Source organism: Passer montanus, unplaced genomic scaffold (genome assembly GCF_014805655.1).
Source record: "Passer montanus isolate IOZ18808 unplaced genomic scaffold, ASM1480565v1 scaffold7, whole genome shotgun sequence".
Lineage (NCBI taxonomy): Eukaryota > Metazoa > Chordata > Aves > Passeriformes > Passeridae > Passer > Passer montanus.
This window is the reverse complement of record NW_024372147.1, coordinates 16,185,203-16,204,750: the sequence shown is the minus strand read 5'-3', so window position 1 is coordinate 16,204,750 and position 19,548 is coordinate 16,185,203. Positions and strand designations below refer to the sequence as shown.

Sequence of the window (19,548 nt, the reverse complement as noted above, 5' to 3'; positions counted from 1 at the left end):
TTGCAGGGCTTCAGAAGTATGCTTAATTCAAACAGGAGTGTGTAAATACTCTTAACTCAACCCAAGAGCAAGCTAACACTGTAAGGGCTGGCCTACTTTCTCTTTACCTGCCCATGGGGCTCAGGGAACCCCTTCTTCCATACAGGGTGGGGGTCAGTGTAGAGATGAAATAATTGTTTTTCCATAAGATGACTCACATTGCAAAGTTGTACCCTGGAATTTCATAATTAAATCTTCCACAAGTGGTCCTAAAAGGCCTCCTTTTAACCATGCCAAAGTAGTCAAAGCAGAAGGCATTTACACATTTCCCCCACAGACCCAGTCCTTCCATCAGCTCTCCAAGCAATTTGCTGACTAAATTCACTATGTATTTGAATAATTTATGATACGAGTAAATTCATTTATGCCAAGTGAAGAGGTTGACTACTGGGATGCAGCAATGCCAACAGAACAAAATTGAAGCTGGAGACAGGAGGAAATGAACCCATAATAATGGCAAGCAGTATTGTATGCTCCAGCAGCAAGAGACAGCTGTGACCACATCTGAAATATGAGTGTTTGGAGCAACAGCTAACAAAGGTTTTAGAATAAGCAGAACTGGGCTAAAAAGAATCTACTGGTTTTGAGCTGCAAAATAAGATTATTATAAAATGACTGAAAATTAAATTGCAAATGTTATGTCTCATTTCAAATTTTTTTCATTCAGATAGTATCTAAGTAACATTCCTATGCCTTTTACTTTCCACTGACATTGAAGAAATGGAAGTCTCAGCTTGTGCCAAATGATCTGTCACCCCAAGCCCTTGACCTGGGCAACTGATGAAGGCATGTTGCAGATGCATGGACTGCAAAGACTGGAAATATTACACATCTCAAGTAGTGTAAGCTGGCTGTGGTCCAGCTTACACCAGCTGCTGATTAACTCCATAAATGTCTTAGAGCAGAAACAGTTGGAGGAATTATGGTTTACATTCACTAAACACCAATGAGGGCTACCTAACTAGGCATGCCTTGCTTGCATTTGTGGCCAGGAAATTGATTATACCGAGGATTTTTAAAATTCCTCTTTCTTTAGCTGTTCTTCAAAGAAGTCATTACATGCCACTGTTAAAGCAGCAACTAAAATGACAAATTCATTAAAATCCACTTCATTGTCCTTATTGGAGTCCAGGTCATTCATAATTTTATCAACCAGGAGGGGGTCCTTTTGGCCCTAGAGAGAAAGAAAAGTGACTTAGCTGTGCAAGTCTTGAATGTGCAATTCTGACACGCCTAGCACCACTGCTTTGTTACAAGGCTGGTGTTATTAAATAAAAGGCTGCATCAAATATGCACCTGAACAGTAATACATCTCTAGTCACCACAACATCAGAAACTAAAGACAGTGCAGCCCTTAAAATGTATACAGGTTATAAATAGGGACTGAAATGAATCAGATTTTAGGAGGTACAGAACATGGATTTCTTTTGTCAAGGTGCACCTGTAAAGTGCATTTCTCTGTATCATCCCTTGACAAACAGCACTTAGATTTCCAACAGAACACTCATAAATAGTCATATTATATCTCCATTCATCAAATTCAGAAGACTTCTGCATGGCAAAAAACCATTCTATTCAATGGGAGCAAGATCATTGAATCTCATAATAATAAATCAATAGCCAAGATTAAAAGAAAATCCAGTTCAAGGAAATGGATGCAATGTAAAGAAAATCCTTCTGGGACAGGGTCCACAATAATTTTTACAATTAAGTGGATACATAAAAACATTATTTTTAAAGCTTACGATTCCATAAAAGCATTTATGCTGTGTAATGTAGAACATAACAAACATGCAAAGAGATATTCAAATCAGCAGCTTATCATTGAAATGATTCCTTAGCACCTCTCTGCAGGGCACACAAACAGCAGTACTGTGTGGCCAGTGTGCACAAGCTATTTTCCTGTCTCATGAAAACTGGTTGCTGCATTTAATTCTTCAATGGATTTATCTATGCTCTATTATTAAAAACAAACAAACAAAGAAACAAAAAAACTAACTGACCACTATTTAGCATTGATCTTGTGCTGCTTCTAGGCTGGCCTAGCCCTCTTGCTCAAAAGCACTGTGGAGTTTGCAGAGCAGCAGTACCCATCTCTGCTGCCAGTGGTACATGGGAGGATACCAGGGCTTGACCACTCTCTGAAAACCTATTTCTCAAATGAGACATTTGACATCATATTCTTCCGTACAGCTCCACAAGGAGGTGCTATTTCTATTCAGGCACTTGGATAGCTGTTTAACCCACTCATGATACAGTCACTCAGGAGATTCAAAAGCTGCGTCTTACTGAAAGGAAGTCAGTGAGCTCACTGGTGAGGAGCTCCTTCAGTTCTCCTTTACTGAGCTTGTATCTGTCTCCTTCTTTGCCCGAGTAGTGATGGAAAATCCTGATCAGGGTGTCCATTGCATCTTCCAGTGGAGTGGTCATAGCAGTGAGCAGGAGAGCTGTGGGGCAAAGAGATGGTCACTGACATTGCACAGGAGTCAAACCAAAGGCCAGTCTCTGGGAAGGGAAGGAGGGCCACATGAAGACAGAAATTGTTAGGCTAAAAGTTAAGCTTTCAATTCATCCATCCTGTTAGCTGTGTGTGAGCAGGGATGGACTGTAATAAAAAAACACCCATGGTCCTAAACTCATAAGCAATTACTTCAAAAAGGTAAATGGAAAGAAAATATTTTTATTTAAGAAAATAATCTACTGTGTATCCATTTTATAAAGCTGCTGTAAAAGGAAATATTTTGTGCCTATACCTGAAAATACAGGAAAAATGAAGGCATACTTTCCTACCTGCTAATTTAAAAATTTTCTCAAGAAAATCTCTTCAAAAAGTTCTATCTGTGAAAGTGCATTTATATAGAAAGCTCCACACCAGTTTAAAGAGGGTCAGAGGAAGATCATCCGTAATAAAAAATAAGTATCATCTGTCAATTTGTTCAGTCATATTTGCTTGGGCTGAGCCTTTTTCCTATAAATTGCCTGCAGTAATCATGTGTGAGCTGGTCATCCCCATGGTTTGCTTCACTGAGCATACAGTAAGAAGGTACACGGGGGAACCAACATAAAAAAAAAAAACAAACCAAAAACAAAAAAAACCCAACAACAAAAAAACCACACCAGATGGAAATGCAATTACTTGCAAAGTAGTGGACTCTAAAAGTTACTGAAAGTAAAAATCAAGTACAAGTGAAACATGTTGAATAAGCCCCGGAGAAAGATTAAAAAGCCAGAATGGACTTCAGGGTAGGACTGGAGTCCTAAACAATATCATCATGCAGAGGTTAAGACTTACCTGCTTTACAGGCTACAGAGGTGTACACAAGAAAATATGCAGATCGCAGGAGGTGGTGGTCACCTTCCCTTCAAAACCCATGCACAGGCTCTTGTTTATCAGGCTGAGAGGGTGGATTACACAAATAGAGACAGACGTATAATTGTCTCAGGGATGACGGGTTTTCTGTTTCCCTCTGCATTTGCCTAGTCTGTTCAATAAAAGCCTCTTGCTGTAACTGGGTCACTAAAATATTCACCAGCCAGAGTAAAGGCTGTATTTGGAACACATGGGATACCTTTTATCATTTGACCTTTTACAAATATGCCAATTCAGGGCCTTGAAGGTCAAAATTAGAAAATGCCAATAATCATCACTTCGATATATAACAACATTCCACCATTTTTAAAAGAACTTTCTAATCTGTCTTTCAGCATTTCTACAGTCTAAGTGCCTCAGTGCTGGAAGCCAGAGTTGAAGGGTACCTGGGTACCTGGGGTAAGCTTGGACGTGAGATTGCCACATATCCCCTGAGACATCTACTTTAATTGTCAGACATCTCCATACACCTAAAACATTGTCTCCTAACAAATGAAATTCTTGCTGTAGTAAATGAATCCTCAGGAGGAAATCAGGGAACCAGTTTCAGTGGAAGGTGTGCCTGAAATTACAGTGTACATTGAACTAGTCTTGGCTTCATTTTTACAGTACTGCACAAAAACTGTAGTCCAGCATTCTTTCTCTGAATAAATGACCAGGCCTCAGAAGAGCAATAAGTGTCTTCTGCCTCAGCTCCAGGAACTTGTTCATGCTGGGAGTGATGGCTGAGGGATGCAGGAAACAGGAGCTTCACCACGGTAGGGCTTACCACCCCAAATAACAAATGAACAGGGCTTTCATGACAGACACATGAAACAGAAAACTACTTGTGAGTTTGCTTGAGAGTTTAGCTTCCCTTAATAAAGCCTTATACAAGCTGCACACATTTGTCCAGCAAGCACAACTGTGCAGATGAACAGGGCACGGAGCTGCAGCTCCTTCCTTATTTCATTCCAGCAGAGGGAAAGAGAATTAGGTGAGCATTGTTTCTAGCTCTGAAGTCCTCCAAGCACTCCTAATTTTGACTACTACCATATATCTCAGCCCACACCCCTGCCTGCCTCCTGTGCCTTCAAACGGGCTTCTTCTGCCTGTGCTGTTGAGACAAGTCTCCACAACCTGGGGGTCTTGTGTGGACCTCTGGGGAAAAAGGCAGGGAAGAAGAGGGGGTGGAACACAAAAAAATACTGGATCCCAGTGATAAGGGAAGTGACCATGTGTAAAGTTTCCTTTCCAAAATAGGCAGGCCCTTCTGGCTAGAGGTCCCTGTGGGCATGCACGGTGCTGTGTGCGGGGCATACACCTGCAACTGCCATCCCTGTGGTCAGGAGTACTCACCAGGGAAGGGCAAGCCAGCACTCAGGGAATTATTAAAAATGGTTAAGGTAGAAACCAGAGGAACAAGAGGAACATATCTCTCCTGGAATCAGAGCAAAGCAAGGAGGAAAGCTGCTCTCCATACCTCTTCTCTTTTTGGGGAAAGCTCATGTGTGGCTGATTTTGTGCACGAGTTGTCCTTGTACTTCTGTCCTCCTATAAACTCTGGGGTCTAGCTGGATCATATAGAGCATATGAGAGAAGAACATGAGTGATATCAGGCACAGCATATCTCTCCCACTCAGTTCTGGGAATCCTCTGTGTCTGCAGATGAGAAGAAAAAGCACACAGCTCCTAATGCAGCTACAGCCACATGGTTCTGTCTTGCCTGTGATTCACTAATGATTATAACTATTGCTCAGAAATATACAGATAAACATCAAAATACTTTGTTGTTTTTTGGTTTTGGGTTTATGTGGGTTTTTGCCATTTATTCAACAGCAGTTTCACCCACGACCAGAAAAAAACCCACAGCTGACTCAATATATAAGCATGAAATCCTTCTGTTTGTCTATATATTATTACACTGATCCTCTGGTTAATGAATATTGCAAATTAATTATCTAAACAGAGTCTACAGGAGGTACAACTTCCAGGAAGCAGGTGTAAACTTTCAGAGCTGCCATCCTTAGGACAGAAGAAAGAAAGGGTTTCCTCTATTATCTCCAGAACATCAGCTCAATAATTTATACAGTGATGTAATATATGCAGATTCTTTCTACAGGTACTTTCACTCCAGCTAACTGTGCAAGGAACCCTCTTTTCCACCCACTAGTGGGTGACATACACAGGGAACAGCTGCACTGAGCTTGTTTGTCAAGGGGTCCACGCAGTTTGCTGAGACCAGTCCTTTCTTCCCTGGCTAGCAAAATCCTGCCAGTGACTCCAGTGACAGCAGATGTCTCACAACTTATATGAAGGCAAGTCCCAACATTGTCCATTCAAAATTCATTATTATCAATTAACTGTTATATACGTCCTCATACCAAACCAGAACAATCTGGTTTAGTATGACATTCATTTGGCACTGAAGATAACTAAAATCAGCAGGGACTGCAAAGCAATTCAGTGTCAGGCCAAGACCTGACTGTATCAGCAAACACCATTCTCCCAGCGGTCCTCACCCTGCACTCTGGTTTTCAGCAGGTTAAGCACAGGAGCAGCACCAGATGTGGCTGACAGAGAATGTAGGACTGCCTGTAGACACAGTGAAGGATGGTGTCTTCCTCTCATGCCTTAACTTTGTCCATCAGAGCCTGCCAAATCACAGCAGTGCTGGTGGGAAAGAACCTTTGGAGCTGCTTAGTTCCACTGCCTGCTCAAAGCTGGATAATCTTCAGCACTAGACTAGACAGACACAGTTTTGTTAGGTAAATATTAAAAACCTCCAAGGATGGAGTTCTTGGGTAACTTGCTCAGGTGTTGCACTATCTCCCTGGGGAAGATGGTTGCCCTAACATTCCAAAGTACAGTGGTGAGCACTGGCCCTTTTTGCACCACCTACCACTACCACAAATACTTTGACTTTACAAATTACCTTCAAATAGTCTTGACTCTTCACTTGAACTCAAAATGAAATTTGGGAGCAGTCTATCTATCTAGCAGTCTATCCTGACTCACCCAATCTATTTCTTTGTTTCCTTGACCCTTATATACTTTCCCAATGAGTATTTCAACATTAAATTGTGCACTGTGGAAGTGATGGCTGTCAGAAGGGGAAGGGGTAGAGTCTCCACCTGGCCCAGCACAAGTAGTTTACAAGGCTGAATTCTGCCATGCTTTCTCAAGCAAGTGGTAGACTTAGGCTAGCTAGGCTTACACAATGAGTCAGTCGCCATGACTTCCAGAAGATGATCAGAGGGATGGGGTACCTCTCATGTGAGGGCAAGCTGAGTGACTTGAGGTTGTTCAGCCTGGAGAAGAGAAAGGTCTGGGGTGGTCTAATTGTGGCCTTCCAGTACCTAAAGGGAGCTGCTAAGAAGGCTGGAGAGGGGCGTGTACAAGAGCATGTAGTGACAGGACAAGGGATAATGGCAGCAAATGGAAAGAGGGCTGGTTTACATTTGATAAAAGGAACACATTCTTTTCTGAGACAGTGGTGAGGCACCGGCATCAGTTGCCCAAGGAAGTTGTGGATGCCCCATGCTTGGAAGTGTTCAAGGCCAGGCTGGATGGATCTCTGGGAAACCTGGTCTAGTGAAAGGTGCCCCTGGACACTGCAGATGAGTTGGAACCAGGTGATTCTTTAGGTGCCTTCCAAAGTTTTCTGTGATTCTATGATTTCACTGGAGGCTGTTGAGAGAAATGGACGTTGTTCCTTGCCCTGTAAATCTGAGAAGGAACCCAACATGCAGGACTGTTTCCTTTTATTTTAGTTAGGGTAATATAAACATGCACAGAGCTGGGAGGCTTTATGGTACCATTCCTCCCCTCCTACTTGGAGATGGGGCAGGCAGATCATAGGCAGAAAATCTTATTACTCTTTTTGAGGTCTCTGCTCCTCAAAAAATGAGCACAGCTTTGACTTGTTTGAAAGTAGTCAGTCTTTGACATAGCCCAGCAGTCTTCTTCCTCTACAGCTGGGGAGGAGCTTTGACAGGATTTCTCCTTGATCTCAAGACAACATGACAGAAGCTGCCTGTAAGCCAGAGCAGTTTATAGAGTGCCACTCTAAGCCATAGTAAAATACTACTCAGCTTAAGTGTGAGGATCTTGTACTTAGGGCATGTGGTTTTCAACATTTGCCAGAATGCATGTGGGGAACATTTTCTCAAAAGTAATTATTGCACTGGGAAAGGCAAGTCAGCCTCCCACCCACATCCTGTCATTATTTATTTTTCCCAAATTCACACAGCTCTTGGTATGCACATATTTTGAATTGGTGTTGCAGTCCCAAAGTGGGAAAAGGTGAGATGGGAGGCAAAACTGCAAGGCTCATAAGGACAATTATACTACAAAATAAAATTCCTATATTGGATTAGAGCCTAGATTAGACTAAAGTGTATTAAATAGATTAAGGAGTTTATGAGACTTACATCTGAGTTAGAAGTTCTTGTTAAATTATAATGAGCATTTTTTCATTTCAGGATTATTAGCATTTTCATTGGTGGTCTGTTTCCATATCTGGGTGGCTGATTGAACTATTCATTTACATAAGGAATGTCTTCCTCCCCTACATGTTCCAGCTCACATATTCAAAGCTATTTAAACTGCTGTGATCCCATAGGCAGCAGAACAGCACAGAACAGTTAAATGTCTTACTAGTAGTTTTCACCACCTAGACTTGGTGGTTTACTCTAGGTATCTTTTTAATGGGTATATTTTTAATGGGTATCTTTTAATGGGTTATTATTTTTTTAAATACATATTTACACTTCAAGGGCTGCCAACTGAAGTGTGTCCTTATATTCCCTGTTGAGTCCTGTTTTGAACAAGTTATACACCTCCTTTCCAAATACATAAGTGATTTTTTCACTGAACTGTCCAGATCATTGAACCCTACTTGTTCCCATAGTGGTCATTCCTCCTGTGATACCCACTTAGCACAGAAATTGTAGCATTGTCTGTATTTGAGGTACTGACTTCAGTTACCACTTACTGCTTTCTTCTCCTCCTCACAGAAAATTGCTCACCATTTCTTACCTCTGTGAGCAACCTTCACCAGCCTGTGAAGGTAACATCTATTGTATATGAGTGTAGTGTACTGTATATGAATCTGTAAAATATGTAGAAAACTTTCATTAACCCTAAACTGGAGTTTAGAAGTATTTCTGGGTACAGCTCTTTCTTCCTGTTATGCCTCTGAAGCACACGGATCTGTCCTCTGTGTATCAGCCAAGAAATTTATGGATTTAACATGGTCTATCTACACCCAGGAAGGATGCCAAAATAGTGTAAAATATCTTGGTATAGATGGAGAATCTGAGCCAGTTGTGCCCCAGGTAGGGGCAGAGGGTCCTGTTACAGAGCAGCTTGGTAATCAGAGACCACACACCCAGTGCCAGCTGGCTGTGGCAGCTCACATTACAGCTAGTACTTGGCAATACATCACCATCTGAACAAAGCCAGGATACTCATTCTCCTTGCATTAGATCTGCTGATCAGTAGGGCAAACGCATCCCTTGGAGATACGGTGGCTCTGACTGGCTCGTGTTTTTTCTTAATTCAAACTCATACCAACATGCAGTAGTCTTCACTGACTGATTCACTCCCATGTCCGGTTCCTTCCACAAGGGTTTTGCAGCTAGGTTCAGGTAATGTTTCATAATTATGGGGATATCTCCTTTAAGGCAGTGGTCCTGTGTCCCAGGATGGTGAGCAAGGCATCTACTAAGTTGTAGTGGTAACAAATCTTACACAGATTTTCCAAGGTCTTAGGTAGGCTGTTGAGTTATTCCTGCCTCAGTTCCTCCTTCCTGGTTTCCAAGAATTCATACAGCAGCTGCTACTTTGGGGATGGGACTCCAGGGTCCGTGTGACTAGCTTTCTGTTGCCAAGGAGCATCTCTGAGCAGTGAGGGCTCCTGCCCCATGCAACTTGGCAATGGTACATGTGCTTGGCCATGCCATGGTGTGTGGGGTGGCCACCGCAGCTCCAGATGCAGAGCTCACCACGTTTTTCCATCTTCTCTACCCTCCCTGTGAGCTCAAGTGGGCCCATTTACAGATGACTGGCAAATAAACTCACACCTTCTTCATCACCAGTGCCAAACTAAATAGTAAAAATGCAACAGGAAAAAAAGCATCCCAGATTAACTTGATTCGGTTTTTCTGGGAACTCCTGATGATAAATCAATATAGGAAAATGAGAGAAAATATAGTGTTCTCTTTATTTGTGTGTATATAAAAAGCAGGAATATTCTTTTGGTCTGGAGCTGCCCCTTAGTGTCCTGCTGAAGAACTGCTTCTTCCAGATCTCAAGCCAGCAACAACTGCTAAAGCTGCAGAAGCCAAGGGAGAGAAACTCCCTCCTGTCTGCTCCAAGGTACACACAGATGCTTCACTCCTGCTTTACCACAGTAAGCCCTGTTCAGGGGTCAGCACTGTCAACAGCACATCAATCAAGAAGCATTATCATTAAAAATTACAGAGGAAGAAATAACACACAGCCCTGTTAGCTAGAGGTATAAACTCTGCAGAGAATTTAAGTACTAAATATAGGTCAGTGTTCAAATAATGGAATTTAGGCACATGATTTGCTGAAGTCAGACTTCGTATAGCACTAGTGGCCCTTAACAACTCATCCCAAACTTACCAACTGCAGAGGGAAAAAGAAAGTTCAGAAGAACTTCAGGTTAATGCTCCTGTTTGGAGGTAAATATAGGAAAAGTCTAGAATAGTGTCATATTCTCCAGAAATGTTACAGGAACATTCTGCAAATAGCTGCGGATTCTTGTCCAAGTGCAATGGGATCAAGAAACCTCTAGAGGGCATCGAGAGCCAGTAGATAGTGAGGGTATAGTAGGAGTGCTATAAAAAAAGGTAAGGACATGGCTGAAAGCCTAAGTAAGTATTTTGCATGTGTTTTCACTGTGGTAGAGCTTGGAGAGGTTCCCAGAGGATATAGAAAAAGATATGTTGAAGAATCTGTCTCAGTCTGAAATGAAGGTAGAAGATGTTATAGGACAGATCCTCAAAACAAGAGGTAATAAGCCAGGACAGGATGGAATCCAGCCTGGACTCCTAGAAGAACTTGAGGCAGATGAACAATGGGAGCCTCTAGCTCAGGACCACAGCAAGGAAAACTGACTGGTATAATGCCAAGCACTATCCAGAGAGCCAGTGAACATTAGGTCTGCTGTCGTGCTGTTTAAAGAGGTAGAGACCCACCTGAAAACCAGAAGAGTGAGAACATGACTAAACACTGGGAAAAAGTAAAGAGGAGTCACAATGCAAATCTGCTGGCACTCTCTGAAGGAGTTTGTGATGACTGACCTCCCAGATTACTGCCCACCGTGTTCCCAGAAAGCATTCCTTGCTCTTAAGGAAATTAGGCTGCCGTGGGATACAATGAAAAGAATCACAGAGGAAATGTCTAACTGGAAGATAGGTAATAAAGAATAAATTACTGAGTTTTACAAGGGAACAGAACAAGCAATGGGTCTCACAGGCACATGTTCTGGAGGCAGTGCTAATCAATATGGTCATTGGTGATTTCAGAAAGGCAAGGAGAATGAATGGATTTTTTTGTTGTTGTTGATACAAGTTATACAGAGACAGAAGTTAAAGTTCCGCTGTGAAGGATGCAAGAGAATCTCATGAAATTAAGTGATGTAGCGTCACATAAATTCAACATAGATTAAACACAAAGTGTCATGGGTACTTTATAAACTCTGGTTTGACTATAAGAATTCATGAGAGAGATCTTGGGATTACTGCAAGTGAACATACTGGTTCAGTAAGAACCTGAAAACAAGCAAGGCTAGGAAAGAAATGGAACACAAAAAAGCCAGAAGAGTTTTTATGCCACTGAGCTCAAGGAAAGCCCATTTATTCAACATCACGGCTGTCTTCCCACCTTCATCTTACTCTCAGTACAGCAGAATTATAAGAGCAGCAAAGAAACAGCTTCTGTGTTAGAAAGAGCTAAATACACAAGACAAATACACAAGAAAGAGATAAATACACAAGTAACTGGGAATGTCAAAGAATTATGTGTATCCAACAGTGGCACAGAGAAGGTAAGAAGTAATTATTCATTGTGCTTACTGTACTCCCTAAATGTTCTTACAGCGATTGCAGCTGCAGTTGCTCTGAGGGATCTCGGCCAGAAAAGTGAATTTCTGACAGTACTGAAGCTGGACCAACCCTACAGGTGCAATGAATGTTTCAACAAGAGCCAGCTTGAGCATTAGAGGCTGGTGTGAATTAGGAGGCAGAGGTAGTTAATGTACAATTGATTTAATTGTCTTTAAAAGACAAGGAAATTAGTTGGTTGTTCTTGGTTTAATGAGCACCATAAATGGCCCAGTTATGTTGCATGCATTTTAAAATCAAGAACAGCTGAGCTGGTGGAAGTAACACAGAAAGTCAACAGGCATAATTTCCTCTTCACACCTTAGAATGTGGGGCTGCATGTTTTCTCTCCATTTGGAGGAGAAATTGATAATACACTATGGTGTGTACATACACTTCAGTGTATCAGCAAGATGCACCACCCTTTCTGTTGTGCCTCTATCCCTCCCTTTGCCGGGCAGTAGCAGGAGGTCCTGGTGCCCAAAGCCCTGGCAGGTACCACGTGCAAGCCATACCTCACTCCAGCCATACCTGGCCAGTCAGGGAGCTCTCTCATGTCAAGCAATGTGATGGTCCCTGGCCTTCCTGTTCATCTACTGGCTCACACCCTGGCCACACACTGCCAATCTCAAACCACAGCCCTGTGCCACCTGGTGTCTGGTGCCAAGAGGCTAGGTATAAGTCCAGCATGGTGACAGAGAATGCACTTGGTTTGTGTGTCCCTGGAAACAGCACAAACACATTCTCAAGCCTTTGCCAGCACTTGCTGGGTACTGCTCTTCTCTGTCCTCTGTTTCACTTCTCATTGCTGTTTTTATCCCTGCTTCTGCGCCTCCCACGAATAACACTTGAAGCCTTTCAGCCCCTGCATTTGCAAAGGGCTCCCCTGGCTCTAGTAGCCTTCATCGTATCTCAGACTGTACCATGAGATTCTTACAAGGTTGTGCATCATTTCCCATCATCCTGCTACAGGAAGCCTGTTTTCTGTGGGTGATCAGTTAGCTCACTTTCAAGTCTGCTACAGTAGATGCACAAAATTAGCGTGAATGTAAAAAAAAATAGCATGAATGGGAAAAAAACCCACCTTCAGTGAATAAAACCAAAGACACAGATGTTGGAAGAGATGAAGCAAACACAGGTGATTGCAGAACTATTACTCAACCAATACACATCATGGTTAAAATATATCATCAAAATTTGTGAAAAAGGGGAAATAAAATCACCAAAGTGAGTTAAAATGGGTGAGTAAGAGTTTTGAAGGACAGAAAGCCTACCAAGAAATTACACTGAAATGTGCACTGTCTATGTCCCACTAAAATAAGACATCATGTCTGTTGTAGAAAACAGAGCAGTCATCCACAAATTCTTTGCTCTATTGCCTTCTGAAAGGATGTTATGTTTTATTGCTCTTGTTCCATTTCCCAAGTACTTGCATTACAAAGCCTTGAAAAAGCTTGAGTTACATTCACAGCCTCCTCCTCATCTCCTCCCTGCCATGCTGAACAGTGTTACACCTTTTATCAATGAATATTCTCTTTACTTTAAAGAGTGACATAACACTGTTTAAATTCTTTCTTAACTAGAAGACATTGTACAGGTTGCATTCAAACTCTCAGTAGTTTGCAGTAAGTTCTCCACATCTCAGCTGTTATACCTGAGAGTTTAATAACATTTTGTATCTTCTAAGAAGCATATATCACTCTGAACAGAAATTCCTTCATCATCAGATTCATATGAATTTCTGTTGTTTGCTTTTCAGATATTTGAAAATATCAGAGTCCCTGAGCATTGAAAAAGAGAGCATCAGTGAGTAATATTATGTGCAACATTTAAAAATTGATGCTTTTAGTTCCCCTGCAAGATTGTTTTTTTTGTTTTTGGTTTGGTTTGGTTTTTTGTGTTTTTGGTTTTTTGTTTGTTTGTTTGTTTGTTTGTTTTGGTGGTTTGTTTTTTTTTTCCTTTTTTCCAGTGATTTTAGATTTTACCTGAATGGAAAGTCTTTTCCAAACTAGCTCTTTTGTCATCATTTAAAGGTTGTTTTAAAGTTCATTGTCACTCTGTTATTTCCAATGAAAGCAGGATAATACACTGACACATATGCAGAGACTAGTGTTAAATGAGGTTTTAGGTGTACTTTTGATGATACAAAGCACTACCATTCCTGAATTAAAAAGCTTGAGGATATCACTATCCCTACTTGTTCTCTTTTTCTAGAACATTCTGGTTTCTTGGGGTAATTGGCAGATGTAAGAGGCTGGTGGGTTTGCAGGAGCAAATTTATGCTACTATCTTCTTTCTATTGTGATGAGTTGGATATTTAAATATGTTCCTTTTGGTACAAAAGTGAAAGTATCCTTATTTTATTTATTTATCCTTATTGCTTATAAAAATAAGCAATCTCAAATACCTGAGGTTGTTAAGATTCCTTGGAGGCATACTCTGGCAGAAGTATGTCAGAAACTAGTATTTTATCAGTAGTGACTGCTGCCTTAATTCTACAGATCTCTAATTATGGCACCTTTATTAATTACATGTGTTGTATCTTCTAGTGGTCATTGAACAATAACAGGCACTGATGCCTTTTATTGTAGGGATTGTATGTAAAATTATGCCACTCAAGGAACTTTTCAATCAATTACAGATGTTGCTGATCTGTGGGAAGTTCCTAAATGATATAACAAAGTATGTATTTTTTTGTCAGGCAACTGAGCCCAGGCTTTCCTCATTCTTCATTCTTCAGGCTGCTGCCAACAAAAGTCTTCAGTAAAACGAGAGGCAGATGCTCTCATTTCCTCTAATGATGCAATCCCACTAATGGGACAAGTCCAGCAGTCCCAGTTGTTCCTGACTCACCTGACACAATAGGTTGCAGCTTAAGAAACATATCCCAGCCCACATGATATCAAAGAGACAAGGACTTGCAGAATCTTGAAAGAGTATCACAATTCCTCACCGAGGAATCACAGACTCACACAGAACCACAGAATCACTAGGCTGGAAGAGACTCTCAAGGTCGCTGAGTCCAGCCCATGCCTTAACACCTCAGCTAGACCATGGCATTGAGTGCCACATCCAGTCTTTTTATAACACATCCAGAGATGGTGACTCCACCACCACCCCAGGCAGACAGTTCCAGTACTTTATCATTCCTTACACAAAAAACTCTTTCCTAATATCCAACCTATATCAGATAGATGGTCTAGCAAAACCAAGTACATATAAGGCTCTGCTTTTGCTCAAAGATTGATTTCTTACTTAAGGAGTACATTCCTTTTCTTGAGTCCACTCTTGTGAAGCAGCCTCAGCCACCACTCTCAGCAACATGAAGTTATTTGTAACTACAATGACCACGGTAACTATGCATTAAGTTACAGGTAGAAGTTGCAGATGAAGCAACATTTCCACAATGGAAAGCTTCACACGGGCTCAGATGCTCTGGAAATAAAGACAGAAATCAACTATCACTGACAATAAACTTCTGCATGCCATACTATTCCAGAAATCTGGGAATTGCAAGATTTAGACAAAAACATCTCTTCTTGCTCAGATAATCTTATGCTTTGAAGATTTGGTTTTAGCAGTGTTTCAAATCCAAGAAAATACAAAGGAGATTGAAAGATTTTGTGAGAACATTCTGCTTTGAAAGTTACACTCCAGGAGCCCCATATGTCCCCAGCAACCTGCTTCTCTGATCCCAAACCTATCAGGGATATTTAATATCATCTGTTAAGTCCTTCTTCTTCTCTTACATCAGATATGTATGTGTATTTTGAAATGGGGAATTACAAAATAAAGCACAGCGCACGGAAACGGGATTGTCTTTTGTTTTGTCTTGTCTAGTTTGTTAAAGAGTGTGCAATAACAGCCAGAAACAGAAGAGGGAGCCTTTAACCAGCTCTGTTTGCAGGTACTCAGAAAATTAAACAAAGCACGATCCTGTATGTAACATTCTTTCCCCAGATGATCGACAGCTAGTTCCTGAATACCAGCGACCTCCTTGGGCTTGGGCTGACAGTTTGGTTGGCATGTGACACATACCTCTCTCCCTTCGCTACGAAGCCGTGGTCCTGCACCATGCCGTGTCCCCTTTGTCTGCCCAGACGGCACCATTTCCCAGCACTGCAAGCTTCCTGAAGCTAGGCTGATACAACAACAGCGTGGGTGTGATCTCAAGGGGGGTTGTCAACTCCACGGAAACATTAAGAGCCACAGACCTTGCATCTCTGATTTCAGTGCAATGGCTTCGGCTCCCCATGGGGAAGCAGCTGCTCTGGGAGGGAGGAAAGAGGCTGCCAGGCATGATGAACTACCTTCTGCAGGTGTCTGCCTACTCGTTTAGGATGCTTAGATACCGAGGCAGAGATGTGTGTCTTGAGTCCACTTCAGGTTACACACTGTGAGGAACTTTCACTTTGAAGGAGGAATGAATTGCTCAGCAAAGAGGTACCATGAGTTCATGCTAAAGGAAACAGTGCATCAGCTGGCATAGGATGTGTGCCATGTGCACACTTGAGTGACACCACTACCTGAACAAGAACACAAAATGTCCTTAAGCCACAGTGCCCTGTGGAGCCCTTGCTCTTCCTAATCACATCTGACAGGTCTGGTTCAGTGTCTTTGGGCGCTACAAACAGCAGTGACTCTAGGGTTGGTGTTCATGCAAAATAGTGTTTAAACTGTTTAAAACAGTGTTTAAACTGTTTAAAACACACACGGAAGATAAAAGACTCTTGAAACAGGAGGGCTGCTGACATCTCTCTTTTCTAAAGGCCTGGTATCTTGATTTGAGGTGTAAGCAATGGAAGCTGTGACCTCAGCAGCAAAATCAGGCACTGCCATTTCCCCATGTCTGGCAGAGCTATCTCCACTCTGCTATCCCATGTCCTACAGACAGAACCTTCTGCATCCACCTGCCCATGCCCTGCTACAGCACAATTACCAAACTGAAGGTAGCTGGCAGTGGACCCTCTCTCTTCCATTGCTGTTCCATTGCTTCCTGTTGCCATCGCTTCCTCAGCACCTTCCTGGCTCAAGCTGCAGAATTTGGTTACACAGAGCTCACTGTGGACTGACTTTTGCTGATGCTGGAACTCTACATCCTTGAATAGCAAACCTGAACAAAGGCACCTGCATTCTTCAGAGACATCAGACCAAAGAGACCCTTGACAAGCAGTTCACCAGCCATCACCTTTAAAGACTTCCTCTGTTATCTCCATTGCTGACCCTGCTAACCAAAATGCCATGCTTGCTGGGAGTGCTGCAAGGCTCCACAGCCTTGTCTGCTTACCCAGGGTCTGGCAGTCACTCCGGCATTTACTGAGGATCACCTTACTGGCTATTGTTGTAGTATTCTTGACTCTGCGTATTTAGTCATAGTGACACCGGGAGCTTCCAGGCAACCAGCCTAATATACACAACACAATCTTCATAAATTATGACAGAGCAGTTCCGTAACTTCCTTTCAGCATTTCATTTCACCATCAAATCACTCTTCTCCCCAGCTCACAAATAATATCACTATAACACAGCCATCCCGAGCACTTCCAGCTGTGCTTCTGAAATTAATGGAGACACATTAGTGACTTCAAACCAAACCAGGCAACTTCATTTGAATAGAATACAGCACCACTTGCCTCCAATATGCCCTGAATTAGTGCTAGGGACTTGTCCTAGATACTTTTACACTTTAAATCATGTTGTTCAGCTCAGCTACTCACAGAAAGCCAGACAGGTTTGCCAGACTGGGATTTGAAGATGAAAGGGTCAAGGGTCGTGTTGTGTCAGTCTGAAAGTATGCGCTAGTCCTGAGTCACCGCCAGCTAAATACAGAGAACACCACAGTGTGGCGCTCCCTCCCGAGACAATGCAGTCATTTTGGCTCATCGACTGCTTCTTGTGTTTTCTTTATATCCGCCTGGCTTTTGTAAATGCATGACACAGGACACTCTTCAGTACATTAAGGTAACTCCTTCTACCCATCACATTTTAATTTATGTTCTTCAAGTTAATTATTTCATTTATTTCCTCTTATTTAGTGGGTTAGCCTCTCCAAAGAAGCAGCATATCCTTGTTTTACCCACCTAAATTACTCCTTTTTCCCGAGTGCTTACATATGCAGACACAGGCTCCATCCAAACGAGCTGTACCTCTCCACTTGCTGCAGTCCACAGGATTATGTGACAGAGCAGTCCCCACAGCAGTCATTCAGCTGGGGAAGCATAGACCCAGCTGCTAAACCACAACACTATGAGTACATAATGTCCTGAACTCAGACTCTGTGGAGAAAGCATGAATACTGATGGTGTTCTGCACTGCTACACTGCCATATAATGAAAGACAGCATAGCCCAAATGTTCAAGACTTCCCTGAATAAAGCCCTTACTAAGCAACAGGAACTATATATGTACCATGAACTGTGGATGAGTATTAATCTCCTCTCCAAGAGATCACATGGCCATTAAAAGCCTGGTAAATGCTATAAACTGGGGGAGGGAGGGGAAAGGATATTATCAAATAAACAGCACTTCAGACTCAAACATACTGAACTCTGTCCCCAGCAGTTTGCTTCTTGAAGGTGAGGCACAAAGCTGGAGTGCAGTTGCTGAACCAAATGTAGGTGATAACTGCAACAGAGATATCCACTCATGCCAGTCATGTTTGTTCTCAGACAGAGCACTCACCACTTGTTGCATACTTGACAATTAAAATCCTGCCAGCCTTAAAATTATTATATATTGATTTTTAGAACTATTTTAAAACACAGACATCCATCCTGCCCATTGTTTCATCAGAGATGTCTTGGTCATGGGAGCTGTAATATCTGGAGGTGACCTACTGATAGAGCTTTTCTTCTCCTCCCACATTTTGTTGCTTTGCTTCACTGTACAAGTGCTCATTCATGCTCTTTACTGCATATCACTAATGCTTTTGGAACAAAGGATTGAGGCTTAGTCCATGTGTGCTACCTGCAGACCATGTTGCTGACATGCAGACCTCCAAATACAGACCTAACTTTGGCAGCAGGACTCTGCTTTACAGCACCCACAATAATCCCATGGAGACCAAGTGTAGCAAGCTCCATCACGAAGGTGCAGTCCCTAGGTTACAGCTGTATTAGGGCTCTAGCTATGGGTCAGGTGATCAGAAATTGAGCTTGTTCTCTTCTGTGGACACTCCTATGCTCTGGCAAAAAGCAATATCCTGGTGGGTATCACACTGACGCTAGCTGCACATAGCATTCAACAGCTATGTGGCAGGGAAGCAGGGTACCCAGAGACATGGGAGTGGACACACTAGCTATCTCTGCACTTGGAATGCTGCATCTATACTGAGGCACAGACACTGGAGATTCTGACAGGATTTAGTCACAAATACCAGGCAGTCCTTGGTACTACTGAGCTGACTGTACCACAGGTGCAATCCCAGGTTCTTTATGTACTCCAGAGCATAAAGAATTTACTTAATGAGAGCATAATGAACCTACTTATCTCCACATTCACGCAAACAGGCCTTTTTTTCCCTTTTCCTGACCTCCAAAGAGCTGGCCAGACCATCAGGAAAGCTGGTTGTGGACACACTTCAATGACAGAAAAGTGCAAGTCACAAAAGCTAGCACTGGATCAGTGAGTCCTCGAGGATTGAGAGGTTGTCACAGTATCTCGGCACAGCATTCCATGCATCCTTCAAAATCTCTAGTCTTTTTTCCATTATCTGAAGCGTCTCCACCTCCCTTGGCCTGGATGACAGAGAGCTGACTATGTAGCCAGCCTGTTGTACTGGTCCTGCTAGCAAACACTGCCTGGAGAATGTTTACCTGCAAACCTAAAGAAGGTTATCACTCCTGAGACAAAACATGTAGGTAATACATACCCTCCTGGCTGTTGTTGAATCAAAATGATGATGACTACCGTGCTTATGCCATATTTAAGAGTGATGCTGTTTATTAACCGTGTTCAAAGAGCCTATGACAGATCAAATACATCTGTAATGAAACTTAGGTCCCAAAGAGCTGTTATTGTAGGTAGGCAT

The 19,548-nt window shown here is 42.2% G+C and overlaps 1 protein-coding gene across 1 annotated transcript; it reads right to left on the bottom strand.

Annotated features, from left to right (window-relative positions):
* Positions 1-1,054: 1,054 nt before the first annotated feature.
* On the bottom strand, positions 1,055-17,717 carry S100Z (S100 calcium binding protein Z). The gene is made up of 3 exons (XM_039729902.1): positions 17,601-17,717; positions 2,329-2,486; positions 1,055-1,213 (listed from the first exon to the last, which is right to left on the bottom strand). Exons 2-3 carry the CDS (start codon positions 2,467-2,469, stop codon positions 1,055-1,057), a joined length of 300 nt encoding a protein of 99 aa, XP_039585836.1. The 5' UTR covers positions 2,470-2,486; positions 17,601-17,717.
* Positions 17,718-19,548: the final 1,831 nt, after the last annotated feature.

Bases quoted from the DNA above. Each gene is read 5' to 3' on its own strand.
- S100Z (XM_039729902.1), bottom strand. From the start codon at position 2,469: ATGACCACTCCACTGGAAGATGCAATGGACACCCTGATCAGGATTTTC. The intron at 1,214-2,328 runs GTAAGACGCAGC...CTTTCTCTCTAG, and splicing joins AGCTCACTGACTTCCTTTCA to GGCCAAAAGGACCCCCTCCT.